We start from the raw sequence: 15,768 nt of genomic DNA, 5'->3' as shown, positions 1-15,768 counted from the left end.
GACTGGGAGAAAAAGGCTTGAACCTAAATGGTGCAACTAGTAGGCCTATCTATCAGGTTGGACTTCACTTAAAACGCTGGATGAAGATCAGTGTCGTAGCTTAGGCTGCTCTGTCGAGATGGCTAACTTGCTTGTCGTTAGCTATACAGTGTTTACGTTGACGTTAGGTTAGATTGTCTTTAGCTGTTGATAACGTTACGAGAGCAAACCGGTTACTAGAACGATATAAACAAATCAAGAGTAGCCTAACAGGAGACAAGACGATAACGTCCCGGTTTTCAGCAGTTGTGGCATGGTAGAATGTTTTCACAGCTGTTACAGCTGAATGAGTAGCAGACGAACATTCAGGTTTAGCGGTGGCATGGCTTTGGATCAAAGATCCTTGATTACTGACAGCTGAGCACTGACGTAACAATTAATCTTTGCCGCCAAAGGGTCTCAATGTAAACTCTATGGGAATTTTAAACTCTTATATCGTAAATATCTCAAAAAGTATGAAGTTCCCAAATGTGAAAAATACAATCGTCAAATCTCCGTTACAAGACGTTTGTATGAGTGTTTGAATGACGTGAAACGGTTCAGTGGTTTTAACGCAATTAACCGTTGATTTTGGTCGGAAAGAGAATAATAACTATAAGAAGAATAGGGATAACAGTACATTGCATTTACATGCAATGTAATAATAAGAAGTTTTGGAATAACAGTAGAGTGCATTTTCATGCACTGTAATTACAAAATAAATGTAACAGTAATATATTACAGTTACTGTAGAAAAGTTTGTAATTCAATTACAGGTACTTTTGAAATTTTTCAAAATTACAATTTGAATTACATCTCAATATTGTCAGCAAAACCTTGCAAAGAATATTGTATGTAAAAAGAACTGTTTCCCTCCACAGCCATAGTTTTATAAGGGACCTTCTGATAGGCTCTATCACGTCTACAGCGCCATCAGCGTAGGCCTACATGCCTGCCTGTAAAGATGTTATGATTATCATTATATTATCCTCACAAAAAAATGTGATGCTAATTCATGTATTGAATGCCCTTGCTGCCTTGTGCGCTTATGTACAGAACTGCTCGGCAGCCTGTAGACCAAGGCCGAAATCTTCGCATGGATTTGGGGACTATATATATCATTAAACAATTGGAAAAGTAATCAAAAAGTAATCAAAAGTAATTAGTTACGTTACTCAGAAAAAGTAATTCAAATAGTTACACTACTATTACATTTTAAACAGGGTAACTTGTAACTGTAACACATTACATTTCTAAAGTAACCTTCCCAACACTGAATATAGGCTAGTCTGGCGAGGCTGCGCTTTGTTTCTACTGCACTTCGCGTCGCTTAAGTGTCGTTTTTGCCGTGTCGTTTTTGGCGCGTCACCGGCCAATTGTGTGCCAGGACTAGAGTATGGCCGTTTCTGATTGGAGCCAAAGGTTCTGAAAATGGAGATTGTTCCTTCGTATTGCAAAATAATTCCATTCACGAGAATACGCAAAAACAGCTTTTGAAGGCTGAACATGTCAATCAACGATATGGCTAATGTTATCCACTAGATGGCAGTATAAGATCAGAAATGAACTGCAGTGTAGGCAATACACTGTAGTTTGGTTTACATTAGGGCTGCACGATATATCTAAAATATATTGTTATCGCAATATCAGCGCTGGCGATAGACATACCGCAAAGATTACTTAATTTTCGATTAAATTCGAGATATTTTCTGTGCCGTGCATTCCATGCAGTCTATGGCATAGGTGTCAAATGCGGCCCGCAACCTCATTTCATATGGCCCGCTTAAAGGATCTGATACAGTAGGCCAGTGGTCCCCAATTAGTTTTCCCCGAGGGCCAAATTCTGTACAGCAAGTGAGGCTGAGGGCCAACAAATCCCCCCCCCCCCGAAATCTGTGTGATACGGCAGGTTAAAAACTATTTATTATTACTAATAGCAAACAAACAATTGTACACATTTTCTAAATGAAACGTAAAGCATTATCAGCTGCCACACATTTATCTAGGCCTAAGTGCCTGATGTGAACAGAGGCAAACTGTGGACAATTACCCATGTGGACATCCACCCATGGGTGTTGGGGGCTTTTTGAAAGTGGGTGGTAGGCCTACAGATCAGCAGAAAAAAAATGAGCTCTGCTAGATGCAACTTCCTCTATATTCTGGTATATTTGAACAGGTTGTTAGATTAGACTTTTATCTTGCAAAGTAAAGCTTTGGATTCAATGACTAATTCTGAACCAGCTTTAATAACCTCATGATAGGCCTAGTTAACCTTGCATGCAGTTGCCATGATCTGTTAAATTAATTTCTTTAATGTTTTGAATGCAGGCCCTGAGTGGCTAATCGGGAGCTTCGGGAGAATTCCGTTAACGTTTTGGGGTAGTCTAAATGTCGTGATTGTTTCTGAAGCTCATTGTGCTGTGCCGTCGTGGCACTTCAGCAGAGCAGTCGCAGCCCCTTATCACTTTCCCAAATATTAATAAAGTAGCTCTCGCAAAAACTGTGCATTAATATTAGCAGTGGTTTATTGACACGGATTTAACGTAATCAAAACGAGAAGGATTTCGCGAGTGTATTGTAGCCACTTCCAGCGGTTAGGCTACTTCAGCTAGAAATGGACTGCTCATGTCTGTGCGTGTGTGCGCTTATGCGTGCTGTGAGGACAGGCAATGAAAACCTGAGAATGAGATGGAGTTTCATTGTAGCATTTGTAATCAATTGGAATAAATTTGACATGGACGTCGGATACGAACAGTATGAAAAGTGAATGACTATCAGATGTTGTAACCCACTGAAGAAGAGAGATCGCTAATCACGCGTGGCCAACATGACTGTTTACCTTTGTTCAGACTTGACGTGGCGGGCCAAAAAAATACTGTGCGCGGGCCGGATCTGGCCCGCGGGCCGCCATTTGGGGACCACTGCAGTAGGCTATGTGGCCCGCGAGAGCTTTAAAGGTCTACGTTTTTTGCGTATAGGCAATAATACACTGCAATACAATAAACGCGTGTGAGACTGACAGGGAGGCCACATCAACCACCTTCCATGATCAGTGCAACTGGCTACACCAGATGTGATGGCAATGCGTAGGCTACGTGTGAAAACAAAATAGAGTAGCCTATTCTAAACTATTTTAGCAAACGGAGCGCCTAAATTACGCGCTCGGTTTGGCCTGCCTGTGAAACGCATAATAGTTTGAAGTGCGAGTGCTTCTTTGAGAGGGGAATCGATGATTTGATACTTTGATTACAATTGGCAGTTGTAAACTACGTGATACGTTTACGTCTACGTTTAAAAAGCATGTATAGCCTAATTGTGTGTAGTCCTATAATCCAAAAAATCCAACTCCAAGTCAGTGTTAATTTCGTCAGACGAGACGAGACGAGACTAAATATGTTCGTCAACGACCTTTTTTTTCGAGACTAAGACGAGACGATGACGAGACTGAACCAATGTCCTGAAACGCTGACTAAGACTATAATAAAATGCATTACTGTTGACGAAAAAAGACGAGACTAAAATGTTTTGCATGATTTAAAGACTAAGATAAAATCTCTCTTCGTTTTTGTCCACAAAATGAGAAGACAGAATATCTACCTGTTAAGCATTCAAAATAGTCCAAATGAATTCATGGGCAGCAGCTTTCCTGTAGGCTAGAGATTTCTGCTACAATTAGCAAGCTAACCAACTAACTACCAGTGCCACAACACATAAGTTATCCCTAAGAATATCCATACGAAAATATTCAGCAAGTATTGTCAACTATTTAACTAGTTACACTGATGATGCAAAGTTCGCTAGCAAGCAAGCTAAAAGAAGCTGGAATGTTTTAGGGGTATGGCGTTTAGCCGCATAGCGCCATCTAGTGTAGCGGAGTAAAACATTCATAGGCCTACTTTGGGTCTGCTGTGGACATTATTGGGTGAAAATTGAGATGTGTGAAACACATAGCTGAAACACTATTTGACTGAAATAGTAGCCTATTCAAAAGTATCTTGTTATATAAAAAAGACTAAAATGTTTTGACTAAAAAAATCCAAAATCCCCTTGCACAGCCAATTAAGTTGGGTTGTTGGGTGCTGGTGACTTGCAGGTTTACGATTAATAAAAAAGGATCACCGCACACCATAGGACTACTCTTTTAAGATTTTATTACTGAGCAACGCGCGTCGCCATTCGCTTCCTCAGAGGAAGCGCATGGCGAAACGCGTTGCTCAGTAATAAAACTGAGCAACGCGACCGAGAAGAGGTGCATTCAGATCAGGCAAGCAGAGGTAGGCTTAAAGTTTGTGGTAATCGCTGTTGCTTTGCATTTTCATTTCAGTTAAAAACGAACAACGCAGAATCCACACAACACCTTTCAACTTTAAAACTTCAAAGAAAAAGTCCACCGGGACCGTTCGCTTCTATGTGTATGGGACGTTGTAGTGACGCATTTCATATGGATGGACTTTTTGACATGTCAGTTAGCCTACTCGTTTGCATCACTGGCTAGATGTCAAACTGAATTTCGTTACTGATATTTCACTTGTGCAATGACAGTTAAGTTGAATATACTCGAATCTAAAAAAAAAAATGGCATGACCTCTTCCTGACTGACCAGTGACCCTCATTGAAAGTCAAACTGGAACTGACAGTGGTTTTTGTTTTGTTTTTACAAAACACAACAACCAAAAAAACATGTTGGAATGGAATCAATGCATTTCTTTTTTTATAGTCTGCATCAGTCTATGCTAGAAGCAAGTAGACTCGAGAAAAACATGAAATATTGAAATATCGCAAGTTATATCGTTATCGCAGTACTCAATAATGTTATCGTATGTTTTCCTAATATCGTGCAGCCCTAGTTTACATGATCAAAGTTAATATTATCCACTAGGGGGTACGCAAGATGAAAAGGGTAATGTCAGAAAGATGTTAAAGGAAAACTATGCGGGATTGGCGATTTCTTCGCCGATTTCGCTTTCACTTTTTGTTTCGCTCGTTTTATGATTGCATATTTCTCTGTAGAGCTTCCCCTACAGCTTTAGCGTGTGCATTTGTGACCTTCCACGGCGAAATCAGTCACATTGTTCAAATTTTCAAAATCATAGTTATTACGTTTTCACAGGGGGCATAATCAACCTTCAAAACAATGCCTATATCTAATGAATTGAACGTCACATTACTGAAATATAAACATTCAAAGGAGTTGAGTTCACCCTGTCATGCTAAGAGAAAAACGGAGAAATCTGCCTCTTAAGTTAACCGTCGGCTCAACACTCACGAACGCTTTGTAAGGTTGCCAGTGCCACTATTTAAAGATTTACGGTACTCACTTGTATACAACGACACAGCACGCGGATAGCTTGGTGGTTGTCAATGAGTGCATTTACCGTAAATATTGTAATAGAGCGGCAAAAACGAGCCGCCTCTAACTTCCTGCTGGAATTGAATTTCTCACCTCAAGAAACTCACGTTTTTAGACTAGATAAGGTTTTTTGGCGAAATGTATTCACGGCCGTACTGTGCAGACCTCCCACTGTTTCAAAACACACACACAAAAAAAAATCCACGATTTCAGCACAAGTAACATAAATGGTTAGCCTGATAAACCAGCCTAAATGGATTGGATGTCTAATTTAGTCTGGCTCCGATGAATGGATACAACGGAACATTGTTGATGAGCACAACCCGTTGTCTTTCAAACCGTGTCTGTGCCTATAGGCCAACGCTCCCTCAAAACCCTGCCCCAGAGCCCTCTGCCCCGCCCGCGTTGATTCAAAACACATCTCTGCGTTGTGATTGGTTTAGTTGCCATCTGCCAGATTCAGGGCAGTGTTTTCAAAATGTACAGTGGTCCGAGGCCAGACCCAAATGCAGGCAAAACATTTTGCCGTCCAGCAGTTGGCGCTGGTTTTCCAGGCTAATAAATGGTAATTTTTCTCAGAAACGCCTGTTGCGACAAGCGACTGGTTTTGCCGTGGAGAGTCACATTTTACAAAACTCCTCAATCGGTCAGTCTGCCGTGCCTTCTCATGAGACTTTAAGCGTGGTTCTACTGCTACAGACCACTAGGGCGGCCGAAAAAAACATTGTTCGACCGGTAATGACTCATTTAATCATATATAACAGTATGGAACGAATTGATTAACTGAAAAACGTTGCATAGTTTACCTTTTTAATGATTTTTAATGATTTTTAAATCTTAAGCCCTTCCCTTTATTTTTTGTGTATTATAATGTTCTCCACACTGTTTTTTTTAGTGTGAAAGCTCATAGACCAGGGGCCTGTACTACGAAGGGAGCTCAACCTACCCAAATGTAACCCAGGGCTTTGCTAAACCAGGGTTGACAAAACCTGGTTTTCTTCATTGGTGTTAATCGGTACTACGACACTGAGTAAGAAGTTGAACTGGGGTTAACCTCATCAGAGTTGGTGCACGTTCACATAAAATGGGCGAGTTGCAGCGCAAGCCACCACTTTTGATGATGATGCGATCACATTATTTTACGGATAAGGAATGCGCAATGATTATTAAAAGTTGCGAGGAATTAAAACTCACTGTTCGACACAAATAAAATACGTCGGCAGCAAACAAAGCAAGGTAAGGCTGTTGCCAACGTATTGCAGATCGAATATGCATAAGTAAAGTTTTATTTCATGTTCCTCAAATAGCCTATGTGTTACGCAGGATTAATAGCTTGCGTAATGTCTGAAATGTGTTGAAATAAAATACATTTTTTAGTTCAATTCAGGCCATATAGATTAATAAGGATAATTGAATGTTGTATACCACTGTATACACTGATACCACTGTATCACCATGGTGTCTTAAAGCGTAAGTTTGGCGGAAAATGAAAATAAAGCTATTTTCTGAATGAAAATACATCAACTAAGCCGTGGAGGAAGTAATTTTCGCTCATCACGCAGTACAGAGCTAGCTCTGTACTGCGTGATGAGCGAACATTACTTCCTCCATGGCATAGTTGATGTATTTTCATTCAGAAAATAGCTTTATTTTCATTTTCCGCCAAACTTACGCTTTAAGGCCCCGGTACAGTTCACGCACCCGACTTGTCGTGCGACATGTTGACGTCACGGGGAACGTTGTAACCATGTATACTTGCGCGTGGTATTCGCGTCACAATTTGCAGTATTCTCCTGAACAGAGGCACGGTATCCATTGACGTTAATGGCAGTAGCAACTAGCTTCTTTGCTGATATTTCAGACTTAGCTTGCACAACTGAAGGATTAGCCTACCATCTCGTTTATGAGATGAGTGTAATCTCCCTAAATGGAAAGATATATATTTTTTTATTTATTTTTTTAGGTCTAGCAGATATCCTTTGGTTGAAAATAAATCTCTTCCTTACCTTTTGCTGGAATGCTTATGTGCCTCGGTCCTAGTCCTTTCCCCCTAATATCCTCCTGTTGCAACTCTCACTGGTAACTTCGTTAACTTATCCAACGTGGTTCACGACTGTAAACAAATCAGTCATCCAAACGGCAACTCTTGCTGCAGCCTAGCCAAGTTAACTTCCCACTTCTCAAACTTACTATTATTCAAACTTCATGACTACAGTCGTTTTAAAAATGAATGGGCTTATTTAAGATGTTGGATAGGCTATATGATAATGCCTGAATGTGGTTGATGACTGTAGAAGGACACTGGCTCCGTGAGCTTGGCTTCAATCTCTTCCTAGTTGTCGTGCGAGGTTGGCGCGCGCGGTTGATATCAAATGTTCGGTGCGCGACAGGTCGGCGCGCGGCTGAAATGTGGCTAGCGACACAGGAAATTACGTCATTTTGACGTCACATTGTCGCGCGACAGGTCGGGCGCGTCGAGTATACTTCTAGCATTATGCTGCCAACCAAACCTGGTCGGGAGCAGGTTATGTGCTAAGTTATAGCTCAAATTGTGAAAAATCACCGCCCTCTGGCTAATCCTACTGACTACTGACCAATCAATTATCTTGAAAAACGAAGTCGTCTCACAGGTGATATTCTGTCATATATCTTACAGGTGCAGCTCCGCCTCTTCAAACACTCGAAGGCGCTTTTAACTATGTTGCGCGTGCAAATATGTCACTACTATGGACGTGCATACCATACAATATCTGATGACCATCGATTTTTTGATGTCATAGGTTAGACCCTAGATTTCGCGACCGCTCACAAATGCGGAAGTAATAGTTTTTAACCTAGGCGGTCTTGTGCATCTCCACGTTTCTCGATTGGTCAAAGTCACCCCAACCACGAGAACGCGCACAGATCTGAGCTGAAAGCCGAGTTTGACAAATTTATCACATGACTGCTATTGTAGGATCACTTAAAGGGACACTTCACCGATTAGCATTAAGCTTTGTATCTTTAGAAAATCAGTCATGATTTTGAATGGTCGTGCGTCATTCCCTCCGTTTGCCTTGAGATTCGAGAAATACGGATTTCAATGTTGGACTTCCTGCTTTCAATGATGTAAAAATCATCATTTTACATCATTGAAAGCAGGAAGTCCTATTAATGGGTTTCATTGAATTCCGTATTTCTCCCATCTCAAGGCAAACTGAGGGAATGATGCACGACCATTCAAAAACATGACTGGTTTTCTAAAGATATAAAGCTTAATGCTAATCGGTGAAGTGTACCTTTAACTTAATACCCGAGTAAAGGCTTTGTGTAGCCTCGATATGTCTAGATAGCCTAGCCTAACTTGCTTCGTAGGATACCCCACTGGTGTCCTAAATATTGAACCTACTCACAATATTCAAATTTTCTGAGATACTGAATTTGGGGTTTTCATTAGTTGTCAGTTACAATCATCAAAATTTAAAGCAATAAACACTTGAAATATATCAGGCTGTATGGAATGAATGTACAAGTTTTTGAATGGAATTACTGAAATAAATCAACTTTTTTATGATATTCTAATTATATGACCAGCACCTGTATACAGCCTATTTTGTTGCTTGTATGGTGTTCATGTGTTGTACATTGTGTGTTAAAGTTTTGTATGTGTATTTTGTATGTATGATGTTTATTTAAGGCAGTTGAGTGCTTCCTTTCTTGGCCAGGGCCCACTTGGAAAAGAGGCTATTGTCTCAATACGACTCCCCTAGTTAAATAAAGAAAATAACTAAAAGCACTCAGAGAGCGCAGACCTCAGCCAAGCAAAGACATAACCGCCTCCTGGATCCAGACGATGATACGGATCACTTCCAAAATGGTTTCTTCCTCGGTTCATTTAAAGGTTGGGTACGGAATTCGCAAAACGGCCAGCAGATTTTGAACATATACAGCTCAAGTCCCTCCCTCTGGATGCACATTCATGCACGAGCGAGAATTCAGATGTGGGAGAGTGAGCAGGCTAAATGAAATGCCAGCCGACGTCTACAGCACTATGAGCTCTAGTCTCCATACAATCAATCGCTCACATCAACTTCCCCAATTACATTCTTTATTCACCTCCAAAGGGTTGTAGGCCATAGTTCCACAAATCAGACAAGGTAGATGATTCTATAACCTGCATTATGGTAAAAGCACCAATTAGGGGGAGGGGGATGAGGAAGAGGAGTAAAGACCGTTAGATTGACGAACGAGCTGTGAAATGATGGTAGAGGGTTAAGAATACTATTGGCTGGAGTTTTTCGAGCCCTGCCCGTTCCTCAGATGATTGACGTGTTTAATTTCCATTTCAGTGCTTCCAACTCGGTGGCTGTAAGTGGGTTAGGAACAGGATTTCAAGTGATTTTGCAAAAATGGCCAAAAAAGCTAATCTTTAACACCTACCCTGAAAATGTCATTGGAATCCATCCATAACTTTTTTAGTTATCTTGCAAACAAACAAACCAACAAACAAACAAACCCTGATGAAAGCATAATCTCTATGGCGGAGGTAATAATAATATGTTGTACTTTGATATAATAACAAGCATAATAAAGTACAATGTTTGAAAATACTCTTGCTTTTCCAAGGCCCTTTACTCCAAGGTAGCAGGAGTAAAATGTTAGAAAGAAGTCAAGTAGGGGATTTAAGGGAAAGGGGGGTGATGGGGTGACCTTGGGACGGTGGCTAGCTAGTGGCCAAGTAACCTATTGGCGGTCACTGTGGCCGGCTCTGACAATGTGATGGTGTGACCGCATAGTTGGAAGAATGAGACGATTTTTCAATTTTGATACCCAATATGTTGTTTTTTTTTAAGGGAGGAGGTCAAAGACTTTCTTCATGAAGTCTACTTTTTACCTGATCACCCAGAGCTAAAAGATGTTCAAGACATTCTCCAAGATTGTAGAGAGGTTGGTGATTTCATTGACTTTACATGTAGTCCATTTCGATGTGTACTGCCGTCTGCAGGTAACAGGAATTTATTAGATGTTGGTAGTACTCATAAAATTCTTTCAAGGTTGACAGGTCTGCATTTGCGATAACACAGGCTTACCATTTTGTTTTACAAAAATGAAATTGTTAGCTATTGTAATGTTTATATTCTTTTAAGTCACTCTGGACAAAAAATGTCTGCCAACTAACCATATCTATCGCTCTGATACTGAAAGTAGTTCTACCTCAACAGCAATCCTCCAAGAGCACCGACCTGCAGGCTTCACTTCTTTTATCCATGCGGGCTATACAGCATGAAAATGTGGCTGTGCGCACCCATGCCCTTACTAATCTTAAGGACATGCTCTTCAAGAACCAAGTAGGCCCTAAAAATGGATATCATATGATAATGGATAGATATCATTGTTGACATACCGTGATTATTCCTCATTTTTATTCTGTTGTAGGAATATCTGCTGAAGTATGTGTTAGACAGTGAGATGGTGGAGCCAGTCATCTCCCAATTGGTGACGGTGTTGCTAAGAGGGTGCCAGGATACTAACCCAGAAACCCGCCAGCTTTGTGGAGAGTGTCTTGGAGAGCTAGGAGCTATTGATCCTGGTCGGCTGGAGCTGTCAACTACAGACATCCAGGGCAAGGGTTCCACGTTTGTGGTGAGGGCGCTCTCTTTGCTTTAAAGGGTTCTCTATACAGGGAGAGAGAAAAACAGTTGCCGAAGTGTACTTTTTGGAATGACATTCATTTATGTGTTTCCCTTTGAATAAAATATAACTGTTGTTTTAAAGTATATTTCTTTGGGCATGTTTGCCTTTTGTGATTGGACAGTTAGAGATTGCAGGAAGTGAGGGGGAGGGAGAGATATGGGTGTGATCTGGAACCTGGACCCGTGTGTGACATGGGTGCTGTGGTCAGAAAACTACCCACTGTATTATTGTCCATCAAACTGATTTACTGAACAGGTTGACTTCTTATTGAACTGAATATGTTTTACACATGCGTGCCTTTCCCCCTACATTCATGAGCCAAGGCCCATTGTGTTTCTACGTATTCTCTCTTCTGCCATGGGAATCTATGGAAACCCATACAATCATCTGGTAAAAAGTTGTGAAATTTGGCACACTGATTGGAAACAGTCCCATGATTCATTTTACCAAGTCTCATTTTCAAAAATGAGGTATTCGTTGCGATCCTTGGACCAAGCCTAGTCGATTTAGGACACTCAAGAAATTTGGTGACCACTAGGGGTCACTACAATTGGCAAAAATGGATTTTGGCATGTATCTCTTGGCAAGTTTGGAAGTCTCCTAGTTAGGGCCCGAGCACCGCGGCTGCACCGTAGGTGCAAGGCCTTTTTGTTTTTTCTCAGATTATTATTAGTGGGCTTGCTGTAAAGCAAGGCCCACTATTGTTCTTCTTAAGTTTTATACTTATTTATTCCCGTCCCATATTTTTAAGACGCCTCTTCTCCTAGAGCCTTTGAGCTATCTACGCCGTTCCAACACTAAAAAATCAGGCCCAATCCGGTCTAGCTTGCTTGTTAATGTTGGATGGCTGCCATGTTAGCATAATTAGCATTTTTAGCATAACTGCTAGAAATGATTAGCCAAATTCGCTGATCAACCTGGTTAGCATAGTTAGTATTGTTAGCACAGTCAGCATTTTTGCAAGCCCACTCTTGCAGGTCCTTGGAAATGCCATTTCTAGTTATTATTATTATTATAGTGGAATCCTCTTACCGGAAACGTTTTGCCCTTTTTCACCAACTTGGCATGCTCTAAAACTCTTGAAATGCTGCTTACTGCAGGTGAGAGGACTGAAATCCTAGGATTTTCTTTTAATGTTTTTACAAAGTGCCAAGGAGAAATCAGGCCGAGACAGCAGGTTTAAGAGGGCCCGCAGTGTTTTTATTTACAACTTGTAGTCCATAATTTCAACTCTCGGTCGCACCCGACGTGAGATGAAAAAGATTGACAAACAAACATTTATCAAACACGAAAGTTTAGGTCTCTTAACTCATTCACTGCCATTGACGTCTTTAAACGTCAATTTAGACACATGTTGACTGCCATTGACGTCTATAGACGTCAATTGCCTTTTTCAATGGGGAGGGCTCCTGGGCGGGCTTGGGAACGATCTGGCAGAGTTTCAGGCTTGTAAAGAGACTGTACTAGCGATCCGAACCGCTAGATTGCAGCAGTGCCATTTGGATGATTAGTATCTGCCTGGAGTGCACAAGCAGAGACATATGCAACAGGCAAACACACTGAAGATCGACCACAGTGGATCTAGTTTGCACGCGATGCAGGGAATAAATATGCTTACTTCTTACATCAAGGATGGAAAACGAGTGAACGGTATGATCCATTTACATTGGATATTGCTATATAGACTAACAACAACTTTGCTAGTGCTAGCTTGCTAAGTCTACGGTCCGAGTCTATAGCGACCATCAGAGTCCCTAGCAACCTTGACGAGACTGACGAGATAACTAGGGTGACCACCTGTCCCGCTTTACGTTGTACTGTACAGCAATTTTACCCTTTGTTCGACCCTGGCCAATTGAAAATAAATACACAGATACGCCCACAGGCGTAGTGTTAACTTATGTCCAATAGTTCAAAGGAGAGCAATAAAATCGGTAGTCGGCTGAGTCGTACGTCAATCAAACTGTTGCCTGGTGCACGAACGCCTCCGCAACGTTGTCAAAGATCTCAAATTGGAGAGCGCGCTCTTCGGTCAGGTTAAGCAGCCATGGCCAGTGTGGCCACGAAAAAGAGAAGATGCACTTTTAGCGAATGGACCGCAACATATACTCGTGGCAAAGACCTGTAGACGGCGAAGCAGAGAGGGCATTTTGCATTTGGGTTTTTCTCTGGGGCATGGTGAAGAATACGATGTGAAGCGACATGGTGAGTCCTACAAAACTAAAAAAACACTCCGAGAGCGCAGACCTAAGCCAAGCGAAAACACAACCACCTAATCGTTTGTTCCGTGGGTCATTTCAGACCTTTCCTGAAAATCCCATCCTTAACTTTTTGAGTTATCTTGCGAACTAACAAACAGACAAACAAGCCCCAATGAAAACTAGAATGCATTTCCCCGATGGGAAAGTGCGAAGTGTGCTTGCTCCGACGCGCCGCGACAGCTTCCCGGCAGGAGACGCGACCGCTCGCCCTCAGGTCAAAGCGCCAAAGTTTGGCCAAGACGCGAAGCTGCTTCGAGTTTGGCGGCGTTGCCCTCGATTGCCGAATTCTTAAACTGACGTGAAGGGTTGCCTAGGTTCATCAGTGGTATGTCCCAGAGCACCTCAATGTAAAAATGTGGATGTCATCCCAAAGACGTAAAGAGATATGAGACAAAATGCATTTTTGCTAATTGCGACGCCCCCTAGTGGCCAAATTACACCAAATTTACTGAGGCTACTTTGGATGGTGTCCAAAATCATCCCACCAAATATGGTCTTGACACCTCAAAGCGTTTCCGAGATTTTACCTCACTTCCTGTTTGGAGGCTTCGCCATCGAATTTGATTGGCTGCCATGGGCGAACGCTTTGATGTATGGAAATGAAATGTACACCTCTAAGGTCTGTAGACCTTGTGTTGAATTATGTATGAGTTGTTCACGTGTAGCCAGCATGAAACACGTAACCACTGAAAGAAGGAAGGAGCCTAAGGAACTAGGCATGTTTCTAGAACAAATACGAGTAATGTTAGGAGAATTGCGGGAACATCTACTGTTTACTCACTGTTGAGTAAGTTGCAATGTGTTATAGCCTCAAATTGATGGTAGAATAAACAGGACGACTCACCTGTTCAAATGGTGTAATAGGATCAAATTTGGTGTTGATATGTCAAAGCAACCAGGCTGTTACTGGTTAACGTTTCTGAATATGAAATCGATTTTGGATTGGTTGCATGTGATAAAAGCTATGCCATTTCCTGTCCAGACAGCATTCATATTCAGAAATACTGTACACCGTCAACAAGGCACACACACACACACACACACACACACACACACACATACACACACCCCTTTCAAACCCAAATATCTGTCTGTTACGTCTGCCTCTTGTCCACAAACTGCATGTTGCACAGTTCACCCACATCTACCCACAATTCTTTGATTTATAAATAATCCCTGCATTAAAAAACTGCAATGTGTCAAATCTTAATATATATATATATATATGTATATACTGTATGGGCAATTCCATGCAAAACTGTCAAGTCCATAACCCCACACAGCGTCAAACTATGATGTGGATGATGATTTCTTAAAAGTTTACCCTTTCGCTCTTCTTGTTTGTACAACATATTCAATGATATTGTTAACTTAATCATTTGCATTATATAAATGTAGCCTATTTTTCCACCCTTATGTCAACATATACTGGAGTCACATTCATAAACATAAACAGGATCCTAGGTTCTCAATTTGCTGGACTCGCTGTCTACCATAAAGTTAAAGAATAGTAATAACAGAAGAAAAGGAAAGAAGATGTTGATAGCGTGATTAACTAGTGTGGTGCCTCCACTGAAGAATGTCTTTACCACTGCCCTGGTGGAAATATGTAAATCCTCAGAAATGTCAAGTGACTACAGTTACTTCTACCTGCTTTGATATAGCTTGTCCTCAATGAAATACTATGCATAATGCAACCATCACAAAACATTTATTGTATCCTTTGTTTTCAACTCTTAGAATTCAGTTCAGTATGACATAATAAAATGAAAGTACAAAAATAGTTTTTAAACCCCTTTTTAAAAGTTCAACCTATCACTTTCAATGAAATCTCAATGAAGGATTACGTAGTTCTAAATAGTAACTGTGTGGCAATAATTCACCTATACCACCCATAGCCTAAATTAATCAAATGTTTACCATGAACAATAGTTAAATGAAACACACAGTAATACTTTCTATAACACTTTGTGTTGGATGTAATTAATTGGACCTAGAATTGTTAACTGCTATAAGTGGGCCAAACTTCCCAGTTTAAGTCTCCACACATAAGCTTGCCTACCGAGTCGAAAAACGTAGCTCCCACTTTCCTTAGCTGTAGTGGAATTCTGGGATTTCTCCCTAAAGCGGAAACTATTATTTTTACCTAATTATAATTACTATTATTACTGGGGAGGTTATAGGTTTGCACTGATTCGGGTAGGGTAGTGGCAATATACTGGATGGTATATCGGTTAGAATATAGGACGGAGAAGAGATGGGGTTTAACTATTGTTCCAGCAGAGACATTCAGGATTTCCATACAGAGAAATATGGGTATGGCTATTTATATATATATAGATAGTCTGAAATAAGAAAAAGACAAATACAATTTAGGTTCTAGTCTTACAAATAATATATCTGCAGCATACAGAAATGCATCAACACTAAGCTCATTAAACTGAATTGTAAGCCAGGACACGCATA

The 15,768-nt window shown here is 40.9% G+C and overlaps 2 protein-coding genes across 4 annotated transcripts in view; one reads left to right on the top strand and one right to left on the bottom strand.

The window, feature by feature from the left end:
* Nucleotides 1-15,768, bottom strand: part of atg9b (autophagy related 9B) — an 839,198-nt gene that overhangs the window by 621,670 nt on the left and 201,760 nt on the right. The gene's annotated exons all lie outside the window — the stretch shown is intronic.
* atr (ATR serine/threonine kinase) overlaps nt 1-15,768 on the top strand; it is a 163,624-nt gene that overhangs the window by 70,674 nt on the left and 77,182 nt on the right. For all 3 annotated transcript variants that reach the window (XM_062517190.1, XM_062517183.1, XM_062517177.1), the window contains exons 20-22: nt 10,201-10,294; nt 10,570-10,695; nt 10,784-10,990. In XM_062517190.1, the coding sequence (XP_062373174.1) occupies nt 10,201-10,294; nt 10,570-10,695; nt 10,784-10,990 (427 nt within the window). The remainder of the gene's footprint in view (nt 1-10,200; nt 10,295-10,569; nt 10,696-10,783; nt 10,991-15,768) is intronic.

Source organism: Sardina pilchardus, chromosome 2 (assembly GCF_963854185.1).
Source record: "Sardina pilchardus chromosome 2, fSarPil1.1, whole genome shotgun sequence".
Taxonomy (NCBI): domain Eukaryota; kingdom Metazoa; phylum Chordata; class Actinopteri; order Clupeiformes; family Clupeidae; genus Sardina; species Sardina pilchardus.
Note: the sequence above shows the minus strand (reverse complement) of the source record. Positions and strands in the feature narration are given on the sequence as shown.